Source organism: Mustelus asterias, chromosome 5 (genome assembly GCF_964213995.1).
Source record: "Mustelus asterias chromosome 5, sMusAst1.hap1.1, whole genome shotgun sequence".
NCBI lineage: Eukaryota > Metazoa > Chordata > Chondrichthyes > Carcharhiniformes > Triakidae > Mustelus > Mustelus asterias.
In genome coordinates, this window is record NC_135805.1 from 136,817,335 (window position 1) to 136,844,151 (window position 26,817).

General features: G+C 46.2%; 1 protein-coding gene across 14 annotated transcripts in view; it reads left to right on the plus strand.

Moving 5' to 3' along the window:
* The window catches only part of dst (dystonin), a 653,330-nt gene that overhangs the window by 561,462 nt on the left and 65,051 nt on the right, over window positions 1-26,817 (plus strand). For all 14 annotated transcript variants that reach the window (XM_078213315.1, XM_078213329.1, XM_078213327.1 and 11 more), the window contains 5 exons: window positions 15,812-16,015; window positions 18,248-18,479; window positions 21,026-21,252; window positions 23,318-23,440; window positions 25,418-25,519. In XM_078213315.1, coding sequence (XP_078069441.1) covers window positions 15,812-16,015; window positions 18,248-18,479; window positions 21,026-21,252; window positions 23,318-23,440; window positions 25,418-25,519 — 888 coding nt within the window. The remainder of the gene's footprint in view (window positions 1-15,811; window positions 16,016-18,247; window positions 18,480-21,025; window positions 21,253-23,317; window positions 23,441-25,417; window positions 25,520-26,817) is intronic.

Genomic DNA, 26,817 nt, shown 5'->3' on the forward strand with positions numbered 1-26,817 from the left:
TACTGTGCTTGCCTTTGGAGTAGACTAGCAATTTCCAACTTTAGGTGTAAAACTGTATTTTGTTCCTGGAGTCCTCAATCCTTTAATCCTAGAATCCTTACAGTACAAAAGGAGACATTCGGCCCGTTGAGTCTGTACCGACCACAATCCCACCCAGGCCCTATCCCCGTAACCCCACACATTTACCCTGCAAATTCCCCTGACACTCGGGGCAATTTAGCATGGCCAATCAACCTAACCCACACATCTTTGGATTGTGGGGGGAAACCGGAGCACCCGGAGGAAACCCACTCAGACACGGAGAGAATGTGCAGACTCCACACAGACAGTGACCCGAGGCCGGAATTGAATCTGGGTCCCTGGCATTGTGAGGCAGCAGTGCTAACCACTGTGCCACCGTGATGCCCTGATACTACTCTTCACTCCCCCCCCCACCTTGGCTTCAACATCCACTTTCTGCTTAGCATTGTTGGGGATGGATTTAGGGCCACCCTCTACTCAGCGTATGCCTTCTTTTGGGACATGTATAAGGTACATGAATCACAGATTCCCTACAGTACAGAAGGAGGCCATTCAGCCCATTGAGCCTGCACTGACAACAATCCCACCCATGCCCTATCCCTGTAACCCCACATGTTTACCCTGGGTGGCACAGTGGCACAGTGGTTAGCTGTCTCACAGCGCCAGAGACCCGTGTTTGATTCCCGCTTTGGGTCACTGTCGATGCGAAGTCTGCACATTCTCCCCGTATCTGCATGGGTTTCCTCCGAGTACTCCGGTTTCCTCCCACAGTCTAAAAGATGTGCTGGTTAGGTGCATTGGCCGAGCTAAATTCTCCCTCAGTGTTCCCGAACAGGTGGCGACTAGAGGATTTTCACAGTAACTTCACTGCAGTGTTAATGTAAGTCTATTTGTGACACTAATAAATAAATGCTAATCCCCCTGACACTAAGGGGCAATTTATCAAGGGCAATCAACCTAACCCATGCATCTTTGTACTGTGGGAGGAAACCAGAGCACCCGGAGGAAACCCACGCAAACATGGGGAGAACGTACAAACTCCACACAGACAGTCATCTGAGGCTGGAATTGAACCTGGGTCCCCTAGTGCTGTGAGGCAGCAGGACTAACCACTTTGCCACCATGCCGCCTTTTTTTTAAAAACTAACTGAATTGTAGTTCTTTATATATTTGGAGTGTATCATGTTTTGAGTAGTTAATACATTTTTTTGAGCTAGTTTGAGTCATTGGCTTATAAGAAATAGGAGCAGGCATAAGTCATTATGCCCCTCAAGCCTGCTTCCCTACTCAATACGATCATGGCTGATCTTAAATTGAATGTATTCACTGACCCAGTGTCCACTGCTCCATGGGGAAGAGAATTCCTATGATTAATGATGGGAGAAGAAGTTCCTCATCATCCCCATCTTAAATGGGGAACCCTCTTATTTTTAAACTTTGTCCCCTAGTTCTAGATCCCCCCTCCCCATGATAGGAAATGGCATATCTGCATCAACCCTGTTAAGTCCTCTCAGAATCTTATATGTTTCAATAAGATCACCTCTCATTCTGTAAAGCCCAAATGAGTACAGGCTCAACCTTTCCTCAGAAGACAAGCCCAACATCCCAGGAATCAGCCTGGTGGACCTTCCCTGAACTGCTTCCAATACAATATCCCTCCTGAAGTAGGGGTGGCACGATGGCACAGTGGTTAGCACTGCTGCCTTACAGCGCTAGGGACCTGGGTTCAATTCCCAGCTTGGGTCACTGTCTGTGCGGAGTCTGCATGTTCTCCCCATGTATGCGTGGTTTCCTGCAGGTGCTTCAGTTTCCTCCCACAATCCGAAAGACGTTTTAGGATAGGAATAGAGGGGTATGGTTCCCGGAAGGGTAGGGGGTTTTAGTTCAGTCGGGCAGCATGGTAGGTGCAGTTTTAGAGGGCTGAAGGGCCTGTTCCTGTGCTGTAACTTTCTTTGTTCTTTGTTCTTTGACGTGCTGGTTGGGTGCATTGGCCGTGCTAAATTCTCTCTGTGTACCCAAATAGGCGCCGGAGTGTGATGACTAGGGATTTTTCACAGTAACTTCATTGCAGTGTTATGTAAGCCTACTTGTGACAAATAAATAAATCAACTTGAAATAAATAAGTAAGAAGACCAAAACTGTACACAACGCTCCACGTCCAGTCTCAGCAATGCTCCGTGCAGCTCTGGCAAGACCTCCCTATTAATACTTTTTCCTCATCCCCTTTCAATAAAGGCCAACATTCCAATTGCCTTCCTAATTACTTGCTATGTCTGCGTGCCAACTTTTTATGATTTATGTACAGTGACACCCAAAATGCTCTGTACTGCAGCATTCCGCGCTCTCCCTCCGTTGAATTAGAATGTTAATTCTTCCTGCCAAAGTGGTTAATCTCGCCATTTCCCACATTATACTCCAACTTCCAAGTATTAACCCACTCACTTAGAATAGAATCTTAGAATCCTACAGTGCAGAAGGAGGCCATTCAGCCCATCGAGCCTGCACCGACCACAATCCCACCCAGGCCCCATCCCATAACCTCATGCATTAACCATAGCTAGTTCCCCTGACACTAAGGGGCAATTTAGTATGGCCAATGCACCTAACCTGCACATTTTTGGACTGTGGGAGAAAACCGGAACACCCGGAGGCAACCCACACAGACACGGGGAGAATGTGCAAACTCCACACAGACTGTGACCCAAGCCAGGAATCGAACCCGGGTCCCTGGCGCTGTGAGGCAGTAGTGCTAACCACTGTGCCATCATGCCGCCCAACTTAACCTATTCAATATCACTTTGCAGACTCTCAGGCCAGAATTTTACCATCCCGCCCGCCACAGGAATCAGAGCAGTCGAAGGGCGGAACATGGAAAGATCCATTGGCCTCGTGTGGGATTTTACGGTTTTGGGACGAGCGCGGCCATTAAGTCCCGCCGTTAGTATTATCCTCACAACCTCCTTTCTTTGCCTATTTTTCTATCATCAGCAAATTTGGCTACAATGCAGCTGGTCCCTTCATCCAACTCATTAATGTAGATCGTAAATAGTTGAGGTCCCAGCACTGATCTGTGTGGTACTCCACTCATTACAATTTGCCTACCTGAAAATGACCCATTTATTCCTACTCTCTGTTTTCTGTCAGCAGCCAATCCTCCATCCATGTTAATATATCACCCCCAGCATCAAGAGCTTTTACCCTGTGCAGTAGCGTTAATCTGGCATTTATTAATTGCCTTTTGAAAATCCAAATACACTACTTCATAGAAACCATACAATCCCTACAGTACAGAAGGAGTCCATTCGGCCCATCAAGTCTGCATCGACAACAATCCCATCTAGGCCTTATCCCCGTAACCCCACATATTTAGCCCGCTAATCCCTCTAACCTACACATCCCAAGACACTAAGGGGCAATTTAGCACGGCCAATCCACCTAACCTGCACATCTTTGTACTGTGGGAGGAAACTGGAGCACCCGGAGGAAACCCACACAGACACAGTGAGAATGTGTAAACTCCACACGGACAGTCACCTGAGGCCAGGAATTGAACCCAGGTCCCTGGAGCTGTGAGGCAGCAACGCTAACCACTGTGCCACCTTCAACTAGGTTCCCCTTTATCCATCCTACTGGTTATATTTCAAAGAATGCGCAAGGTTTGTTAAACACAATCTCCCTTCCAGAAAACCATGTTGATGTTTCCTGATAGTGTTGTGATTTTTTTTTAATGCCCTGCGCCAACTATTTTAATAATCAATTCCGGCATTTTCAGATAATGTAGGATGTGTGTTGAATATGACCTCCATAACGAAGGACAGGATGTTGCTGGTGTTCTATCACAGGCATGGGCGACTGGAATTGGTTCACATGGTCTTTGTCTGCCTGAGCTCGAGCTGATGTTAGCTTGGCTCACGCAGCTAGTGTTGACGTCAAGATCCGTGCACTTCACAACACTTTGTGAAATGTTTAGATTTTAAAAAGATGGAACTGTTTTCCAAATTGATCCTATCCTCTGTCTCCCAAACTGGCTTCACTTGCTTAGGTTATGAGGTTGAAGTATCCCAGATCGGCGAATGTTCTTTCCCTGTCTCCAGTGAAACTCTGGGGGCAGAGAACTCGTTTGTGTTGAGTGAGGGGTTTAGTGCAGTTGTTCAGCACTCTGTGTGATTTACACTGATGGGTTCTGATCGCCATCAGCTTATCTCCTCCGGTGAAGATGTTTTACATCTGCGAGGAGTTACAATGAAGAATAGTTCGAGTTGTCATGGTACGTGTGCTGCTCGTCACGACTTGATAGGTTCAGCTCTGGATGTGCAGACATTGTGACTGACACCAATGACAAGCTGCCGGCGCATTTAAAATGTGACATTTTGGAAGGAGAGTGTGTAAGGAGTGTGAGTGGGCTCCAGCAGAAACTCCAATTACCATTAAAGTTAGTGCGTAGATTTAAGCTTCAGTGATTCAGCTCGGTGGCATTGCTGCCTCACAGCGCCAGCGAACCGGGTTCGAATCCCGGCTCGGGTCATTGTCTGTGCGGAGTCTGCACGTTCTTCCCGTGTCTGCGTGGGTTTCCTCCGGGTGCTCTGGTTTCCTCCCACAGTCTGAAAGACATGCTGGTTAGGTGCAATGGTCATGCTGAATTCTCACTCAGTGTATTCGAACAGGCACCGGAGTGTGGCGACTCGGGGATTTCCACAGTAACTTCATTGCAGTGTTAATGTCAGCCTACTTGTGACATCAATAAATAAACTTTTAAGTGGATTAGTTTGGCTCTTCTTTCTTCTCCCAACTGTAGTTTCAATTATCTTCTTTTAAAATAACTCCTTGCTTCATTACGGTCTGCCTCTATGAATGACATTGGACACCAATCTTCAACATAGACATTGATGATCCTTAGATTATTGGCCTGGGATCCAGTAAAAGCTTGGAATGATTTACCAACATTGAGGAGGCAATTCACACCATCGGACCTGTACTGGCACATTGAAATGCTCATGATTAATCCCATTCCCTTGTCTTTTCCCCATCGTCCTGCACTATTTACTTTTTCAATGATTTATCCAAATCTCTTTGAAAGGGATGATTAAATCTGTTCTCATCAGCCCTTTCAGCATTCCCAGCCATGACAACTTGTTCTATTAAACAAACTTCTAATCTATTTGTGTTTGGTACATCAGAAAGAAGCCAGTCATTTGTTTGTTTGTTTTCCTGGTGATGTTTCTCTGTTAATATTCTCCGAGCACATTCAGCTGCTAGACAGAGTTGGCCTACATCACTATTCACTATTGACAATCTAATTAAGAAGCTGCGCTTGCATGATAGCACAGGTGACCATTGTGTGTTTGAGGCTCATCATTCATTGTTTCAGCAAAATACTTTGAAAGAAACATAGAATCCCTATAGTGCAGAAGGAGACCATTTGGCCCATCAAGCCTGCACTGACAACTGTCCCACCCAGGCCCTATCCCCATAACCCCACGTATTTACCCAGATAATCCCCCTGACATTAAGGGACAAATTAGCATTGCCAATCCACCAAACCCACACATCTTTGGACTGTGGGAGAACATGCAAACTCCACACAGACAGTCACCCGAGGCTGGAATCGAATCCGGGTCCCTGGCGCTGTGAGGCAGCAGTGCTAACCACTGTGCCACCTGCACTGGTTAGGTGCATTGGCCGTGCTAAATTCTCCCTCAGTGTATCCAAACAGGCGCCGGAGCGTGGCGACTCAGGGATTTTCACAGTAACTTCATTGCAGTGTGAATATAAGCCTATTTGAGACACTAATAAATAAATAAGCTTCAATCCATGATTACCAATGTAATTTTCACCAATGATTTTCTAACCTTTATCATACATGTCTCTCTCTTGAAGACGTCAGTGAGTTGTTTGTTAGTTATTTTGGACCTCCCAAGAGTTGGGAAAGCAGTGGCACCATGCACTTCCCAATAATATGGTGGCAGCTGATGTTTCACAGTTTTGTCTCTCTTTATTTTTGATTTTCGATACACTTATGAGCTGCTCAGTTGGAGAACGTGATTGATACTGTACTCAACAAGATCCATGAATCCCTTTTTCTCTAACTCCATAACCATTTGAAAAATTATATGAATCTACAAAATATCCGTGTACCTTTTCTAAAGTTGATATATTGTTATAATGTGGAGATGCCGGCGTTGGACTGGGGTAAACACAGTAAGAAGTCTCACAACACCAGGTTAAAGTCCAACAGGTTTATTTGGTAGCACGAGCCATAGCTTGTGCTACCAAATAAACCTGTTGGACTTTAACCTGGTGCTGTGAGACTTCTTACTATATTGTTATAAAGCAGAGGTTGATTTCCCCCCTGTGAGAACTAACACCGAAACACCCAAAGAGGAGAACCTCGTCCTGTAACCTGTAAAATGTATGTGTGAAGTGGTGTGACCTGCTCTTCAGCAACTTTATGGTTAAATACAAATTAACTCTCTAAAATTCATTCTAAAATCAACACGTAACAATTTATTTATCTAACCAAAAGTGAACAAATTAACTAAACTCTTAACAAACCAAATAAATCCCTTCTAACTATCAACTATTCCTGAATAAAACAAGATTCTAATTATATGCTGTTCAATTCCCACTCATTAACAAAAATAGAATTTAGTCACTCTCTAAATTACAACCAGGTTTTGCGTCTTCCGGAATATTCTGGGCCTTCTCTGTTGATTCTTCTGTCTGGGACTTCTTTCTTCTTTGGTACCTTTACTATGTCGGTGGTGTTTTCTCTAAAAGATAGATGAAGCTTTGAGAGTCAGTGATTCTCTCTCTCTCTCAGAGCTGTTAGCTCTGGCAGGTGGCAGTTGCTCTCTCTTTTTGACCCACTGCCCCCTTCTTTTATACCCGTGATGACATATCAATATTTCCCACAGTACGATTGGTCCTAGGTTGTCAAAAGCATCGGCTTTAAATTTAATAGGTTTTTGGTATCTAAGTGCCTGATTCAAACTGATTGGCTAAATTCAAAAGCCTGTTGTCTTGGTAAAAGCTGCTGCTTGGCCTTTCGACACAAATGTTTCAGTTTGGGCTCTCCGTGTGCTTGCATTTTTTTGAACACTCTAAGCACAGAAAAAGCCCCACATTTTAAAGGGACAGTGCAATGCCCCCCCCCCCCCCCACCACTGCCGCTAGCATTTTACAAGTTTACACACACCAATCTACAATCACTCTCCCAACTTCGCAACAGTATAGCAAGTATTTGTAAACATTGAAAAACTGTGAGGTGAATTTTCCCGTCCCGCCCATCACAGGAATCAGAGCGGGCGAGGGGCGGACCATGGAGAGATCTATTGACCTCGGGCAGAAATTTCCATTTTCGGGAGGAGTGAGGGCAGAAAATCCCGGCCTGGATGCGTATCTGCCATTTAATGAACTGCTTTTGTTTTCTTCACAATGCCACACTTCTCTCTGCTGCAACTTAACTGGATAAGTCTAGTTCCAGCCCAGGTCACGGGAAATGAGTCCATTTCGGATTTTAGGCCCAAGAGCCTCCACCCATTATGTCATCTTCAAAGGGCCTGTTTATTTGGATTATGGGTCAGAAATTGGACCATTGCCAAACTTTAATTGTTCCCATTGTTTCACCAGGACGTTTACACCAGTGAGTTCAAAGGTCACTGAAGTCACATATACAGAATTAGTTTGGCCAACAGAACACTTGAATACACACATTGAGTGAATGATACTTGCCAAGTTCCCTTTTTCCAAATACCGAACTTCTCATTTGGGTTTCAAAATCATGTAACCTTCTCTTCCAGAAGCTTTTATGTTCCAACATTTGTACCATAGAATCCCTACAGTGCAGAAGGAGGCCATTTGGCCCATTGCGCCTGCACCGGCTGTCTGTAAGTGCATCCAACCCAAACTCACCCCCCCCCCCCCCCCCCCCCACCCCCCCAACCCCTCACTATTCCTAAAACCCTGTGGATTTACCATGGTCAATCCACCTAACTGACACATCTTGGGAGGAAACCAGAGCACACAAAGGAGACAGATGCAGACACAGGGAGAATGTGCAAACTCCACACAGACAGTGACCCGAGGCTGGAATTGAACCCGGGTCCCTGGCACTGACCACTGTGCCACCGTGCCACCCAATTTAAATAGAATCTATCCCCCTTCTGTGAAGGATATTGAAATTGATAGTTTCCATGACGAACAAGATGGGGAAGCTCGCTCAGGTCATTTGGCCAATTCCCATTTCCACCTCCATCTTTTTGTTCCCCAAACTGTTGCTCAACTCTGAGATGAACACGTGCCTTTTTTAACTAAAGGCTCAGTAAATTCAAGCACAACAGAACTGTTTTTCGTGTTTTTCAATGCTCACAATCTGGGGATTCAGGGTAGACCATACAGGTCGGAGGTGAGGAGATATTTCTTCACCCAAAGAATGGTGAGCCTGTGGAATTCATTACCCCAGGAAGTAGTTGATGCCAAAACATTGAATGTATTCAAGAGACGGCCAGATATAGCACTTGGGGTAAATGGGCTCAAAGGTTATGGGGAGAAAGCAGGATTAGGCTACTGAGTTGGACGATCAGCCATGATCATGATGAATGACAGAGCAGGCTCGAAGGGCCGAATGGCCTCCTCCTGCTCCTATTTTCTATGTTTCTCTGTCACTTGGAGGAACTTCTACACCCAAAGGGTTGTGAATCTGTGGAATTCCTTGCCCAGTGAAGCAGTTGAGGCTACCTTATTGAATGTTTTTAAGGCACGGATAGATAGATTTTTGAACAGTAAGGGAATTAAGGGTTATGGTGAGTGGGCGGGTAAGTGGAGCTGAGTCCATGAAAAGATCAGCCAAGATCTTATTGAATGGCTTGAGGGGCCAGATAGCCTACTCCTGCTCTGAGGGCAGGAGCAACGTGCAAAGTCTCTTGGAAAGAACGACTCAGTTATTTGCCATTCGCCTCTGCTCATTTCACCAGAATCTTTCTATTTCTATCCTTGATTGAGTTTTATTATCACTTTAGTGTTTCAAAGGCCAGTGATAGCATATTTGACGCTGACATGTGGCTGTAACTAAAAACTAAATGCATGAGCTTAAAATAATTTATCTGCTGGTGAGGAGTCAATTGTGGCTTATTTGGTAACACATCATCTCTGAGTCACAACGTTGTTGGTTCAAGTCCCAGCCCAGGGCTTGAGCACAAATGTCAGGCCTGACACACCACTCAGTACTGAGGGTGCACTGCACTGTTGGAGGTGCTGTCTTTCAGATGGGATGTAAAGTGGTCATAAAAGATACCATGATACCATTACTAAGAAGACGGCAGAGTTCTCCCCGCTGTTCTGGCTAATATATAGCCTCCCCCCACCAGTGCAGGCTCGATGGGCCGAATGGCCTCCCTCTGCACTGGACTTTAACCTGGTGTTGTTAAACTTCTTACTGTGTTTACCCCAGTCCAACGCCGGCATCTCCACATCATAATATATATCTCTCAGTCCATATAACAAAGTACAAGATTATCTGGTCATTATCGCACTGTTGTTAGTGGGAGCTTACTGTGCATAAATTGACCGCGACAACATTACCCTTCAAAAGTACTTCATGGGTTTGAAGTTCTTCGAGATATCTGGTGGTCATGAAAGGCGCTGTAGAAATGCAAGTTTTTTTGGTTAATAATGTGGATGTATGGACAATGAAAATATTAAGCAAATATTCATTCTGTTCATTTTTAAATATATTTTCTGTTTCACAGCAGTTAGATCTGTTATCATCTTTGTGGGTCAGGGTCGGCACAGTGCTGCCTCACAGCGCCAGAGTCCCAGGTTCAATTCTGGCCTCGGGTCACTGTCTGTGTGGAGCCTGCATGTTCTCCCCATGTCTGTGTGGGTTTCCTCCGGGTGCTCCAGTTTCCTCCCACAGTCCAAAGATGTGCGGGTTAGGTTGATTAACCATGCTAAATTGCCCCTAATGTCAGGGGGAATAGTAGGGAAAATACGTGGGGGGTTACCGGGCCTGGGTGAGATTGTTGTCAGTGCAGGCTCGATGGGCCGAATGGCCTCCCTCTGCACTGTAGGGATTCTAAGAGGATATTCTTTGTCATAACTGATAGAAACTGCTGGAGGCAAAGCTGTTGGTGAACTTTATCTTTCATTGAACATTCTGCTAACGGTGAACAGTACAAGGTTCGGCACGAGGCTTCACACACAACTATCTGGCAGCATACAGTGTTGCCATGTGTATTTCCATCACTGATGATCTAGACTGTCTATTTACAAGATTAACATTAATCCTTTGCACTGCATTATGTTGTTTGTTGGTCCAGCCAAACAATACTCAAACATTCATGCTCGGAATTAAGTTTATTGGTACTTGGATTTGCTGCAAGTTCCCTGTGAAGTGAGTGAGCTTTCTGACTTCCTGATGTTTGGGGATGTGCTGGTAAGACCTTACATGGTCCTCATTCTGTTTAAATAGAAGATCGGTATCTGGTTGACTAACTAGATATTGTTAACTGGATCCATGCCGGTTGGTGAAGTTAAAAATCGGACACAACGGCTGGAACTTGACCACCTCACCCACCATGGAATCGGAGCGGGCGAGGGTCCGACAACGGAAATCTCCGTTGACCTCGGGCAGGAATTTCCGGTCTTGCCCAAATGAGGCCATAAAATCCTGCCCAATAGCTTTGTTCGTTAGAGAGTTTATGTGACTGACTTCACAATCAACACGCCAGTGTCCCAGCTATCACCATTTATAGATGTACAAATACACCATTCCTTTATCAATGTGATTGCAACTGAACTTCAATGTAATTTATAGATATTGACAGATATAAGAGAATCAAACTGAGTTGTTAGAAGGTGCAAATAAGGTTGACAGGAATGGTAGTGGAATAGAGTGATTAAGTCAGGAATGGTTGAATGGGCTGAGGTTCTTTTTGTTACGTATGTTGGGGGCATTGCCCCTTGGGTCATGGGACCCAGGGTGTCTGGAGATCTGTCAGGGACCACCCTGGGTGGGCAATTGGAGTTGGTGAGTGGAGCAAGTGAGACCTGCAAATAAATACCTGTCACTCCCGACGTCTGACAGTAGAGTCAGTTCCGGGATACACCCCAGTCACCAAACTTTTCATTAGAACAGAGAAGACTGAGGGGTGACCTATTGGGGTAGTTAAGATTACAAAGTAGAATAGACTTACATGCTCAAGAGTTGAAGAATGAGAGGCGGTCTCGTTTACATACATAGGGGATGAAATCAGCATTCTGAATTTTCCCAAAGCCAGTTTTTATTTTCCGTTGACAAGGAAAATGTTGTTAGGATGTTTACTTTTAAACCCAGTGAAAACAATGGAGAGACTCGGAAGCAGTTTGAACAAGATTCTGTCAATTCTAGTGAGGACAGGCTAGAACTCAAGCAAAGATCAGCTGCCAATTCAGTGCAAGCTGGTTTCATGCTGCAGACTATATTCAAGCCACATAAATTACTGGGAGGTCTTGATAGGTTAGACACGAGGGGAGGCGATGGCCTAGTGGTATTATCGCTAGATTATCAATCCGGAAACCGAGCTAATGATCTTGGGACCCGGGTTCGAATCCCGCCACGGCAGAGGTTGGAATTTGAATTCAATAATTAAGAATGGTGTCCATTGTCGGAAAAACCCATCTGGTTCACTAATGTCCTTTAGGGAAGGAAATCTGCCGTCCTTACCTGGTCTGGCCTACATGTGACTCCAGAGCCACAACAATGTGGTTGACTCTCAACTGCCCTCCAAGGGCAACTAGGGATGGGCAATAAATGCTGGCTCAGCCAGCGACGCCCATGTCCCACGAATGAATTTTAAAAAACACTGGGAGGCTGTTTCCCCTCGCTGGAGATGATAGAATAGTGAAAACCTGGAGTTGAAGTTGCGGTGCAGATATGATTATTAAATGGTTGAGGAGACTCAAGGGGCCATGGGGTCTATTTCTGCTCCTAATCCTTACGTTCTTAAGATGTTGCCACTTGTAGGGGAGACCAAATTTGAGGATCATCAATATAAGATGATCACTAATAAATTCAATCGGTTATTTGGAAGAAACATCTTTAGAATCATAAAATCTCTACAGTGCAGAAGGAGGCCATTCAGCCCATCGAGTCTGCACCGACCACAATCCCACCCAGACCCTATTCCCATAACCCCACATATTTATCCTGCTAATTCCCTAACACTAGGGGCAATTGAGCATGGCCAATCAACCTAACCCATACATCTTTGGATTGTGGGAGGAAACCGGAGCACCCGGAGGAAACCCACACAGACACGAGGAAAACATGCACTCTCCACACAGACAGACAGTGACCTGAGGCCGGAATTGAACCCGGGTCCCTGGCGCTGTGAGGCAACAGTGCTAACCATTGTGCCATCGTGCATCTTTACCCAGAGATAGTGAGAATGTGGAGCTTCCTACCTTAAGGAATGGTTGAGACAAGAGGCATTGATGCATTGAAGCGGACGTTAGGTAACCGAATGAGGTAGAAAGGAATAGAAGGATGTGCAAATAGGGTTAGATGTAGAGGATTGAGAGGAGGCTCATGTGGAGCATAAACACTGGCATGGACCAGTTGGGCCGAATGGCCTGTTTCGGCGTTATTTGTTAGCCTGGTGTAAGCAGTATAAGTCTAAAGGGAATGATTGAACTGCAGAAACTTAGGGCCCGATTTCACCATTTTCATTTGAAGTGCTGAATCTGGGTGCAATTCAGATCCGACTTGGAAATCTGCTCTCAGGCGCCCCGATACGCACCTCGCCTGAAAAGAAAATCGCGGGTCTGAATCGTGCTGTGGGTGGGGCTTATCGCACCCAAAGCGATCGGAGTTCTGAACTGCGCATGCGCAGTTAGAAAAAAAATTTGAAATCGAGCCACTGTTACATCACTCTCGGGCTGCAAAAAGCGGATGAAGCAGCCCGGGAGCGATGGTCCCCACAGACATCGCCCCGCCTCCACAACATAACTTTCACCCTTATCTACCCACCCCGCCACTACCCAGACTGATCGTCACCCTCTGCCCTCCTTCGCCCCTACTGATCGCCCACAGAGTGGCAGCGGGCCCCCCTGCCCCCCCACCCCCGCCCCGAGAATGATCGCCCCCCCCCCCGCCCCAGAGAATGATCGGGCCTCCCCCCCCCGCCCCCCCAAGAATGACCGGGCCTCCCCCCTCACTTCACCCCCCTCCTTCCACCCTTCCCCCCACCGCCCCAGAGAATGATCAGGCCTCCTTCTCCTCCTACCCCCCACCAGAGTTACATGTGACCCGCCTCTCCCCCCAACCAGAAAATAATCGAGCCTCCCTTCTCTCAGAATAGCACAGGAACAGGCCCTTCGGCCCTCCAAGCCTGCACCGACCATGCTGCCCGACTTAACTAAAACCCCTTACGCTTCTGGGGACCATATCCCTCTATTCCCATCTCATTCATGTACTTGTCAAGATGCCCCTTAAAAGTCACTATCGTATCCGCTTCCACTCCCTCCCCCGGCAATGAGTTCCAGGCACCCACTACTCTCTGTGTAAAAAATCTGCCTCGTACATCTCTTTTAAACCTTGCCCCTCGCACCTTAAACCTGCGCCCCCTAGTCATTGACTCTTCCACCCTGGGAAAAAGCTTCTGATTATCCACTCTGTCCATGCGTCTCATAATCTTGTAGACTTCTATCAGGTCTCCCCTCAACCTCCGTCGCTCCAGTGAGAACAAACCAAGTTTCTCCAACCTCTCCTCATAGCTAATGCCTTCTATACCCAGGCAACATCCTGGTAAATCTTTTCTGTACCCTCTCCAAAGCCTCCACATCCTTCTGGTAGTGTGGCGACCAGAATTGAACCTATATTCCAAGTGCAGCCTAACTAAGGTTCTATAAAGCTGCAACATGACTTGCCAATTTCTAAACTCAATACCCCGGCCGATGAAGGCAAGCATGCCGTATGCTTTATTGACTACCTTCTCCACCTGCATTGCCACTTTCAGTGACCTGTGTACCTGTACACCCAGATCTCTCTGCCTATCAATACTCCTAAGGGTTCTGCCATTTACTGTATATTTCCTGTCTGTATTAGACCTTCCAAAATGCATTACCTCACATTTGTCCAGATTAAACTCCATCTGCCATCTCTCCGCCCAAGTCTCCAACTGATCTATATCCTGCTGTATCCTCTGATGGTCCTCATCGCTATCCGCAAATCCACCAACCTTTGTGTCGTCCACAAACTTACTAATCAATCCAGTTACATTTTCCTCCAAATCATTTATATATATTACAAACAGCAAAGGTCCCAGCACTGATCCCTGAGGAACACCACTTGTCACAGCCCTCCATTCAGAAACACACCCTTCCACTGCTACCCTCTGTCTTCTTTGACCGAGCCAGTTTTGTATCCACCTTTCCAGCTCACCTCTGATCCCATGCGACTTCACCTTCTGCACCAGTCTGCCATGAGGGACCTTGTCAAAGGCCTTACTGAAGTCCATGTAGACAACATCCACTGCCCTATCCTCATCAATCATCTTCGTCACTTCCTCGAAAAACTCGATCAAGTTCGTGAGACACGACCTCCCCTTCACAAAACCACGTTGCCTCTCACTAATACATCCACTTATTTCCAAGTGGGAATAAATCCTGTCTCGAAGAATCCTCTCCAATAATTTCCCTACCACTGATGTAAGGCTCACCGGCCTGTAATTACCTGGATTATTCTTGCTACCCTTCTTAAACAAAGGAACAACATTGGCTATTCTCCAATCCTCTGGGACCTCCCCTGTAGCCAGTGAGGATACAAAGATTTCTCTCAAGGCCCCAGCAATTTCTTCTCTTGCCTCTCTCAGTATTCTGGAGTATATCCCATCAGGCCCTGGAGACTTGTCTACCTTGATGTTTCTCAAGAACCCCAATACCACCTCCTTTTTGATCTCAACATGACTCAAACTATCTACACATTCTTTCCCAGACTCATCATCCACCAAGTCCTTCTCTTTGGTGAATACTGACGCAAAGTACTCAGTTAACACCTCACTTATTTGCTCTGGCTCCACACATAGATTCCCTCCCGTGTCCTTGTGTGTGCCAACCCTCTCCCTGGCTACCCTTTTGCTCTTTATATATGTGTAAAAAGCCTTGGGATTTTCCTTAATCCTGCTGGCCAATGCTTGTTGACAGAGAGCCGTTGGAAGCTCTGAACTTACCTCTTTTTGGATGGCCGAAGGGCCTGTTTCCTGTGCTGTACTGTTCTCTTCAGCAGCTGGAGCGCCCGAAACAGACCTTTGCCCAGCAGGACTGTCTCGCGCCGAATCTGGACACACGAACACGATGGTAAAGGTGGAAATGCTGATAAAGTTGGGCGGGCTATTCATTAATTCAATTTAAATGCATGCAAAGCATTTAAATCGCCGTTGCGTCCGTTTCGGACACGAATCGGATCATGGCCATTTTCTGACCTCAGTAAAGTGGGCATCTACGCGGGCACGGATCGCGTTAAAGGCCTCACGCCCGACTTTACCACGTTTTCACGCCTGAAAACGGGCGCGACGCAATGGTAAAATCGGGCCCTTAGTGTAAGGAATTGACACAAACTGTTTGCACTTTACTAAGAAAATGAATCCTGTATGAGATGTTATCTTATTGTAAGTCTAGTTTATTATCACACCTGTATGTGGAAAGATACGATAACACCCTGACTTGGATTTTTGAGGTGCTGCTTACAAGACAGCACAGCTTTATTGAGAATGTGTTCGTGTTAACTATTGACAGCTCCTCTATTCTATTGCAGCAATTGCGGGAGCTGATAGCCGAACACAAGCCCCACATCGATAAGATGAATAAGACTGGGCCCCAGTTATTGGAGTTAAGTCCTCGGGAAGGCCTGGCCATTCAGCAGAAGTACACAGCAGCCGACGCACTTTACAGTAAGGTCAAAGAGGATGTCAAGAGAAGAGCCACCTCGCTGGATGAAGCCATTTCTCAATCCACTCAGGTACAAACTGCCAAACAATTAAACTAACCTGGGGGCTGTAGCTTTCTGTTGACCTGCAAGGTGTAACCGGTGACACTCAAGTTGGCAGTTTATTACATTGTATTACACTGGGGTGGCTCGGTGGCACAGTGGTTAACATTGCTGTCTCACAGCGCCAGGGACCCAGGTTCGATTCTCGTCCTTTGGGTCACTGTCTGTGTGGAGTTTGCACATTCTCCCCGTGTCTGCGTGGGTTTCCTCCGGGTGCTCTGGTTCCCAGTGCGAAAGACGTGCTGGTTAGGTGCATTGGCCATGCTAAATTCTCCCTCAGTGTACCCGAACAGGCGCCAGAGTGTGGCAGCTAGGGGATTTTCACAGTAACTTAATTGCAGTGTTAATGTAAGCCTACTTGTGACACTAATAAATAAACTGTAAAACTGCATTGTGTGAAAATAACGGTTGGAAGGGAAATAGCCTTCGGTTCCAGTGTGTTCTGAGGAGTTAACATTGCCGAGCTTTTCATTTGTTTTTCTTCCTATTCCTCCAAGATGCACCCTTCTGAAAATTACCTTTTTCCTTTCTGCCTTTCATCCCAACTTCACCTTTGTGCCCCTGTGTCATCAATAAAACTTTAACCTTCCCAACAATTGTGTTGTGATGTGCAATGACCATCCAGGTCCTAGAGGTGAGCCTGTAGATTTATGTGCGTGCGAGTGTGTGTTTCCCCCACACTAACAGGTTTTAATATTTTTGTTTACAGTTAATTTAACTGATTTTTCTTCAAAAATGACACAGTACAATTGTACGCAGATTGGTGGTTAACATTGAGAATTAGCCGCAGCATTAAAAATTAACGGTAGATATAGTAGATGGTCTGTCAAAATGAGCCACAATGTTGGAATAGCTGCTTTCTAACTCCCCGTCTTCCAAACTGCTAACCTGGAAATTTAACATTCAAAGCTGCCTGTTTGTACATGGTGACAAGTATTGGAACGCCAGTGGAAAATGTGACACGGGTGCTATGTTCTACTAGTCTAGGGGTGGCACGGCTGGAATTCTACCATCCCACCTGCCACGGGAATCGGAGCAGGCGAGGGGAGGACCGTGGAAAGATCCGTTGACCTAAGGCGGGATTTTACGGTTTCGGGATGAGCGAGGCTGTATAATCCCGCCCACCGTCTCACTTTCTCTCTCTGTCTCGTACTCTCCCTCCATCTTTCTCTCTCTGTCTCGTACTCTCCCTCCATCTTTCTCTCTCTATCTCGTACTCTCCCTCCATCTTTCTCTCTCTGTCTCGTACTCTCCCTCCATTTCTCTCTCTCTCTCTGTCTCACTCTCTCTCTCTCTCTCTATCTCTCTCTCTCTTTCTGTCTCACTCTCCCTCCATCTCTCTCTCTCTGTCTCACTCTCTCTCTGTCTCACTCTCTCTCTCTCTCTCTCTCTCTCTATCTCTCTCTCTCTTTCTGTCTCACTCTCCCTCCATCTCTCTCTCTCTGTCTCACTCTCTCTCTCTTTCTCTCTATCTCTCTCTCTCTCTTTCTATCTCACTCTTTCTCTATCTCTCTCTCTTTCTGTCTCACTCTCTCTTTATCATTCCCTCTCTCTCCCTTTATCATTCCCTCTCTCTCCCTCTGTTTCCAGTGTATCTATTTCTGCAAATTTTAATTTCTTTAGTGGCAGTAGTTTTCCGATGCAATGATTAGATTTATTGAATTCAGTTTCACGTAATTGCTCCATGGCTGTGTTTGCTGCAGAGTAATATTGGGTGGAAGTTGGCAGGAAGCAGGATTGGGCAGGGCTGTGCCAACCCCACAGATACAGCAGGAGCTGGAATTCAATCAAGTGGCTCACAGGGGAAAGAAGGCAATTCGTGCCAGCAGCTGCTGAATTGGAAAGACAGGACTATGGGAAAAGAGCAGAGAAGTGTGGCTAAATTGGACAGCGGAAAGCTAGGACCGGCATGATGGGATGAATGGCCTCCTGTGTTGTATCATTCTGTGATGCGGCATGGCATGTTCTCTCGGGTATGTTATTGGATTCCGGCTGGCTCACGTGGAGCTGTATCGAGAGTCGCTGGGTAACGCGGGGCTGCAGTGAAATAAGTAAGGCAAGTAGTGTTGAAGAGAATCTAGCTCCGTGGATGGGGACCAGGTGGGGGCGGAATATATGTGGCATAAACTCCTCTTTGTGTGGTGGGAGTTTGTCCTGTGACGTGCGTTACTGATTAACCTGATATTCCGACGCCTCTCATAGTTCCACGACAAGATCAGCCCCATGCTGGATTCCCTGGAGCGCATTGCCGTCCGATTACACCAGCCGCCTTCCATCTCAGCCGAGGTGGAGAAAATCCGGGAGCAAATCAGCGAAAACAAAAATGTGAGCATGGAACTGGAGAAGCTGCAGCCAGCCTTCGAAACCCTTAAACAGCGAGGCCATGACCTGATTGGACGCTCTGAGGGAACGGACAAAGATTTCTGCGCAAAAGGTCATTCCAATTCGCCCAAAGTCGAGAGAACATTTTGATTTTTTTCGTTTTGATTTTTTATCTATTTGTGATTCATCAAATGGGGGGCGGCGCAGTGGTCAGAACAAAGAAAATTACAGCACAGAAACAGGCCCTTCGGCCTCCAAGCCTGCACCGACCATGCCGCCCGACTGAATTAAAACCCCCTCTTCTGGGGACCATATCCCTCTGTTCCCACCCTGTTCATTAATTTGTCAAGACACCCCTTAAAAGTCACTATCGCATCTGCTTCCACTACCTCCCCTGGCAGCGAGTTCCAGGCACCCACCACCCTCTGTGCAAAAAAAAAATTGCCTCATACATCTCCTTTAAACCTTGCCCCTCGTACCTTAAACCTGTGCCCCCTAGTAATTGATTCTTCCACTCTGGGGAAAAAGCTTCTGACTATCCACACTGTCCATGCCCCTCATAATCTTGTAGACTTCTATCAGGTCGTCCCTCAACCTCTGTCGTTCCAGTGAGAACAAACCAAGTTTCTCCAACCTCTCCTCATAGCTAATGCCCTCCATACAAGGCAACATCCTGCTAAATCTTTTCTGTACCCTCTCCAAAGCTTCCAAATCTTGAACACTATATTCCAAGTGCGGCCTAACTAAGGTTCTATAAAGCCAATTTTTAAACTCAATGCCCAGCCAATGAAGGCAAGCATGCCGTATCCCTTCTTGACTACCTTCTCCACCTGCATTGCCACTTTCAGTGACCTGTGTACCTATACACCCAGATCCCTCTGCCTATCAATACTCTTAAGGTTTCTGCCATTTAATGTATATTTCCTATCTGTATTACATCTTCTAAAATGCATTACCGCACATTTGTCCGGATTAAACTCCATCTGCCATCTCTCCGCCCATGTCTCCAACCGATCTATATCCTATTGTATCCTCTGACGGTTCTCATCGTTATCTGCAATTCCACCAACCTTTGTGTCATCCGCAAACCTACTAATCAAACAGTTGTATTTTCCTCCAAATCATTACAAACAGCAAAGGGCCCAGCACTGATCCCTGATGAACGCCACTTATCACAGCCCTCCATTCAGAAACGCACCCTTCCACTGCTACCCTCTGTCTTCTATGACCGAGTATGCATCCAACGCCGGCATCTCCACATCTTCTATGACCGAGCTAGTTCTGTATCCATCTTGCCTGCTCACCTCTGATCCCGTGTGACTTCACCTTCTGACCCAGTCTGTCATGAGGGACCTTGTCAAAGGCCTTACTGAAGTCCATGTAGACAACATCCACTGCCCTACCCTCATCAATCATCTTCGTCCCTTCCTCAAAAACTCGATCAAGTTAGTTAGACATGACCTCCTCTTCACAAAACCATGTTGCCTCTCACTAATATGTCTACTTATTTCCGAGTAAGCACTGCTGCTTCACAGCTCCAAGTTCGACCCGGGTTCGATTCCCGGCTTGGGTCACTGCCTGTGTGGAGTCTGCACGTTCTCCCCGTGTCTGCGTGGGTTTCCTCCGGCTGCTCCGGTTTCCTCCCACAGTCTGAAAGACGTGCTGGTTAGATGCATTGGCCATGCTAAATTCTCCCTCAGTGTACCCAAACAGGCGCCAGAGTGTGACAACTAGAGGATTTTCACAGTAACTTCATTGCAGTGTTAATGTAACCCTACTTGTGACACTTTAAACAAGCTGATGCATTGAGCACTGGCTGGTGAAGTATGCTGGCTGATGCAATACATTCAGTTTACTAACAAACCATTTCAAATGAAGGTCTCAAATAAAAGTGAAAATAAAAATCTTCCTATATTAAAATTCTAGCGTTTTCAGCCAGAGTATTCCCCCCCCCCCCCCAACACCGTGGCCGCTGGCAAAATCTTCAGGTCCCGCCGATGTCGACGGCACTTTGCCTGGCTCACCCATCCTGCCACTGGGTAACCCGTCATGCGGAGCAGCACTCGGCAGGACTGGAAGATCCTGCTGTTAGGAACGGCTGGAAAATCCTGCCCAGGGTTTGTTTCCATTCATTCTTAGGCTATGGACATCGCTATCAAGGTCAGCGTTTAATGTCCGTCCTCCCAGATTTGATACAACCGAGGGCCTCCCTCACAAGACCACATCACAGGGCGGTTTAGACCTGTGGGAAGAAAGACCAGTTTCCTCCCTAAAGGGCATTTGTAAACCAGTCGGATTTTTAACAACGGGCTGAATTTTCCCATCATGCCCGCCACGGGAATTGTAGCGGGTGGGACGGACATGGACCATGGAAAGGTCCGTTGACCTCGGGTGGGATTTTCCGGTTTCAGGGCGAGCGCAGCTGGAAAATCCCGGCCCAACGTCTTTCCGACTTTTTTATTTCCAGATTTTCTTTTAAACTGAATTTAAATTCCCCAATGATGTGATTTGAGTTTATGATTAGTGAGTTTGGATTATTAATCCAGGCCTATGGATTATTGTGGCCACTGAAATGACCATAAGGCACACGCTGTCTCACCTCGAACAGGGCAGGACTGATAGACAACTTGTTTCTGATGTGATTATTGTGCCTTTCAGCCGTTCAAGACCAGTTGGACAAGATGGTTTTCTACTGGGCTGACATCAAAGCTCGGGCAGAGGAACGGGAGGCCAAGCTACTCGATGTGATGGATTTGGCTGAAAAGTTTTGGTGCGATCATTCCGCCCTTATCGTCACTATTAAAGACACCCAGGACTTAATCCGAGAACTGGAGGAACCCGGAATCGATCCGTCTGTTGTGAAAGAGCAGCAAGAAGCTCTCGAGGTCAGGAACCTGTGTATTGTTGGCCTTTGATATTGATACCCTCATTGGGAAGCTGCCTTGGATATATATGTAAACATGTTCTGTAAGCGTTAACCCTTGTTCCACACAGAGGAATTTGTTCTCTATTTTTATAACACGTGGCTTGGTAACGGGGGCAAGGGCACACAGACGTAGCTCAGTTAACTAGATGGCATGTTTGGATCAGGTTAACGCCAACAGCACCGGGCTGAGGTAGATTAGGGTCTGCCTCCGCGCCTTACTTGTGGTTTTTTTAAAAAGAAAATCATTCACCAAAAACCTGCCTTCAGGCAAATAACTCAAAAAGAAGACGATGCTCGGTAGTTAGGCAGGGCTCGTGAACATACTAGAATGGTATGACATTACTGTTCTTGGATTGGTAGATCTGTAGATAGAAAGTTACAAAGAACAAAGAAAATTACAGCACAGGAACAGGCCCTCCGACCCTCCAAGCCTGCACCGACCATGCTGCCCAAATCGCCTAAAACCCACTAGTCTTCCAGGGACCATATCCTTCTATTCCCATCCTATCCATGTATTTGTGAAGACGCCCCTTAAAAGTCACTATCGTATCTGCTTCCACTACCTCCCCCGGCAGCGAGTTCCAGGCACCCACCACCCTCTGTGTAAAAAGAACTTGCCTCATACATCTCCTTTAAACCTTGCCCCTCGCACCTTAAACCTAAGCCCCCTAGTAATTGACTCTTCCACCCTGGGAAAAGGTTTCTGACTATCCACTCTGTCCATGCCACATATTACATAGATACTATAGACTTGACTCGAGTATTTGCTGGAAGTGAGGTTGGTGACTCTCACTCGCTGTGACATTCAGTCTGTGACACTCCATCTGACGAAGGAGCAGCACTCCGAAAGCTAATGGCATTTGCTACCAAATAAACCTGTTGGACTTTAACTGGTGTTGTTAAAACTCTTACTGTGTTTACCCCAGTCCAACGCCGGCATCTCCACATCATTTCTATCCAAGCCCAACATTTACATGACAATCCAAATGCTTCACAGCGTGGAACTGTAAACTGATGGCATTTACTTTTGCCTGTTGGGGAAGAACAAAATTTTGTATCCTTTTGGATTACTGCAATCTTAATTACCCGGTCATATTGCTTTAGAATTGCAGTAAGTTGATTTGATTTTATTATTGTCACATGTATTGGTGTACAGTGAAAAGTATTGTTTCTTGCGCGCTTTACAGACAAAGCATACCGTTCATAGAGTACATAGAGGAGAAGGAAAGGAGAGGGTGCAGAATATAGTGTTACAATCGTAGCTATGACGTAGAGAAAGATCAACTTAATATAAGATAGGTCCATTCAGAAGTCTGACAGCAGCAGGGAAGAAGCTGTTCTTGAGTCAGTTGGTGCGTGACCTCAGACTTTTGTATCTTTTTCCCGAAGGAAGAAGTTGGAAGAGAGAATGTCCAAGGTCCTTGGGATCCTTAATTATGCCGGCTGCTTTTCCGAGGCAGCGGGAAGTGTAGACAGAGTCAATGGATGGGAGGCTGGTTTGCATGATAGACTGGGCTTTGTTCACGACCCTTTGAAGTTTCTTGCAGTCTTGGTCAGAGCAGGAGCCATACCAAGCTGTGATAAATCCAGAAAGGTTGCTTTCTGTGGTGCATCTGTGAAAGTTGGTGAGAGTCATAGCGAACATGTCTAATTTCCTTAGCTTCCTGAGAAAGTCTGGAAAATTTAAATTGATCTTCAACTGTGTGGTGACACCCGGTCGGACTTTTGAGCAAGAGGACGTAGCATTGGAGGGTTCATCAAGAAGGATAATCATGCAAAGTTCCAACAACCAGTGACCTGGGTATTAGCAATTGGACAGGGTGCCGCAAAGAAACCTGTGGAGGCATAATCTAGTCTTCAGGAGGAGATTGGAGAAGATGTTTCTCTTGTGGTGTTACAGAAATGTGTTTGAGAATGTAGGGCATCCTGAGAGTAGTCTCAATCATTCGAGGGTCCCCTGTTTACTCTTGAGATTTTCTTGGTCCAATGAAGTGTTCAACTTGGATTTGACTTCTCTCTTCTAGACGATCAAGGAAGAGGTGGACGGGCTTCAGGAGGAGCTGGAGATTGTTCAGAACCTCGGGGCTGAGTTGACCTCAGCCTGTGGAGAGCCCGATAAGCCTGTTGTGAAGAAAAACATAGATGAGGTGAGTGTATGTGTGTGTGTGACTCGGACAGTTAAACGCACAGTATCTGCTGAAATCACACAGTTCAAAATGTGACTGTCAGGATGTGTAGTTGAATGTCGAATGTGAAATTGGGTGCACTTTATAATGTTACGTGATGGGTGAATTGTCCACAACTTCAGCTAAATGTTGAGATTACAGGAGGACACATTGAAAATGGTTATTATGATGGCACAACCTATGATTGGCTCCCTCCTTGGTCTTGTTACACAAGAAATAGGAGCAGGAGTCATAGAAACTAGAAGCAGGAGGAGGCCATTCGGCCCTTCGAGCCTGCTCCACCACATTATGATCATGGCTGATCATTGAATTCAATATCCTGATTTCCCCCCCTTGCCCCCCATTATCCCTTTAGCCCCTAGAGCTATATCTAAGGATCATTTGGCCATTCAAACTTGCTTCACCACTCAGTGAGATCATGACTGATCTTCCACCTCAGCTCCACCTTCCCACACAACATCATTTCGTGCTCAAAGATCTGCCAACCTCTGTCTTTCCCATACACGGCAACTGAACATCTTTGGTGTAAAGAATTCCAACGATTGACAACGCTTTGAGTGAAGAAATTTCTTCTCATCTCGGTTCCAAATGTCTGACCCTTTAGCCTGAGACTGTGACTCTGTGTTCCAGATTCCTCAGCCTCCAGGGAAACATGTTCTCAGCAGCTACCCTGTTGAGCACCTTAAGACAGCACCTCCAACCGTGCAGCACTCCCTCAGTACTGGACTGCAGTGTCAGCCCAGTCTATGTGTTGAAGTAGGTTTTGAATCTACAACTTGCTGACTTGAAGATATTAATGTTACCCCCTGAGCTACAAACAGCGGGGAGGTGATGGCCTAGTGGTATTATCGCTAGATTAGTAATCCAGAAACTCAGCTAATGTTCCAGAGACCTGGGTTCGAATCCCGCCACGGCAGATGGTGAAATTTGAATTCAATAAAAAAAATCTGGAATTAAGAATCTACTGATGACCATGAAACCATTGTCGATTGTCGGAAAAATCCATCGGGTTCACTAATGTCCTTTAGGGAAGGAAATCTGTCGTCCTTACCTGGTCTGGCCTACATGTGACTCCAGAGCCACAGCAATATGGTTGACTCTCAACTGCCTTCCAAGGACAACTAGGGATGGACAATAAATGCTGGCTCAGCCAGCGACGCCCATGTCCCATGAATGAAGAAAAAATAACAACACACTGTTGATGTAAAAACACCTGTAGTTGAATTAGTCCACTGGTTTTGTGGTGAATAACTGCGCCATTATGCTATATAACCTCGCACATTCTCGGACACGGGGCGGAATTTTTTGAGCTCGCTCGAGCAAGACTGGAAATTCCTGCCCAAGGTCAATGGACATTTCTGTTGTCCTCCCCTCACTCGCTTCGATTTCCGTGGCAAATGGGATGGTAGAATTCCGGCAATGGCCTTTGGTCGGAACGAGTCAGGTTATCTCAGCAGCTAAGGTTCGTACGTTTGACTTCAGCCATTTTAGGTAGAGGCAAAACAAGCCAAGGTTTTCACTCCTGATTGGTATCCATTGACCACTGCGGTGAGTTGTTGCATCCATGTCAGGCTCAGCCTTGGCTACGGTGCCTCTCTGCTCAAACAACTCATCAACATTCACTGCAAAGGGACAAAGAATGAACAAGGTAAAGTACAGGAGGGCTACACGGATTCTGTGAACCATCACCTACAAGAGTCAGGAGAATAAGGGTGGAATATTGGAATGGGGTAGGATACGGGGAAGGAATGTGTCCATTGGACACATTGGTTTTTCATTCGTGTTGTAATTGTGAACATTTTATAACCCTGATAGATAGAGCTTCCTTGCTGGCATGTTTGTTGACTGGTTTGATTTTTAAGTAAGGATTGTTGCTTGCTTTTTGACCTGGTAATAAATATGCTAAGGTTGCATATGGTTCCTATTTTTTGTTTGCAGCTGAACTGTACCTGGGACAATCTGAACAAGGCGTGGAAAGATCGCATTGACAGGTTGGATGAAGCAATGCAAGAAGCTGTTCAGTTCCAGGATGCACTACAGGTATCGTGTTCCAATTTGAAATTCTTTTCTATACCTCATAGCCTGACACATGATCACCCGAATTAAAATAGTTTTCCATTGAGTTACAAAGTTAAAAGTAATCTAACAATCTAGAGAGAAAACTAACTGCTCCTCAGGTGCAGTCAGATGAAGATGTTAGTTCTTAACTAGGTGGCTTGGAGTAATTCCGTTGTCACAGGTTAATACTTTAAAAACGCTTTGCTTTTGGATTGTAATCTCTAATTGCAGTGAGTGCTTATTGTCCATGTTGGTTCTGAGTATATTCGAGCCCTAGGCACAGCACAGGGAATGTCCAGCAGGCAGGATTGCAGACTGGTCCTTCTCCTATCCAGTTTAAAGTTCATTTATTAGTGTCATAAGTCAGCTTACATTAACACTGATGAAGTTAGGGGCGGCACGGTGGCACAGTGGTTAGCACTGCTGCCTCACAATGCCAGGGACCCGGGTTCGATTCCCGGTTTGAGTCACTGTCTGTGCGGAGTCTGCACATTCTCCTCGTGTCTGCATGGGTTTTCTCCGGGTGCTCCGGTTTCCTCCCACAGTCCAAAAATGTGCGGGTTAGGTTGATTGGCCATGCTAAAATTGCCCCTTAGTGTCCTGAGATGTGTAGGTTAGAGGGATTAGCGGGTAAATATGTAGGGATATGGGGGTAGGGCCTGGGTGGGATTGTGATCGGTGCAGACTCGATGGGCCGAATGGCCTCCTTCTGCACTGTAGGGTTTCTATGATTCTATGGAGTGTGGTGACTAGGGAATTTTCACAGTAACTTCATTGCAGCGTTAATGTAAGCCTACTTGTAACACTAATAAATGAACTTTACGTTACTGTGAAAATTCTGGGTGCAACAGCATTGAAAGTTAGTTGAATAGAAAAGAAAGTATCCACTACTTAAGATGTTAAGATTTTTGGGTGGTCCGCCAAATCTCCTACGGAGGGTCTTGCCTCGGAGGGGCTGGAAAATCCAGGCTGTGCGCATTTGCAAACTATTTAATGTCAACATCTGTATTGCAACCTGAGTAGGTAATGACACTTCAAACAACTCCTCTATACATAACCATTAACTTAAAACAACCAAATAGGCATGGTGACACACAGTGGTTAGCACTACTGCCTCACAGCACCAGGGACCCGGGTCCAGTTCCAGCCTTGGGTGACTGTGTGAAGTTTGCATGTTCCCCCTGTGTCTGCGTGGTTTCCTCCCACAGTCCAAAGATGTGCGGGTTAGGTTCATTGGCCATGCTCAATTGCCCCTGAGTGTCAGGAGGGTGAGCAGGGTA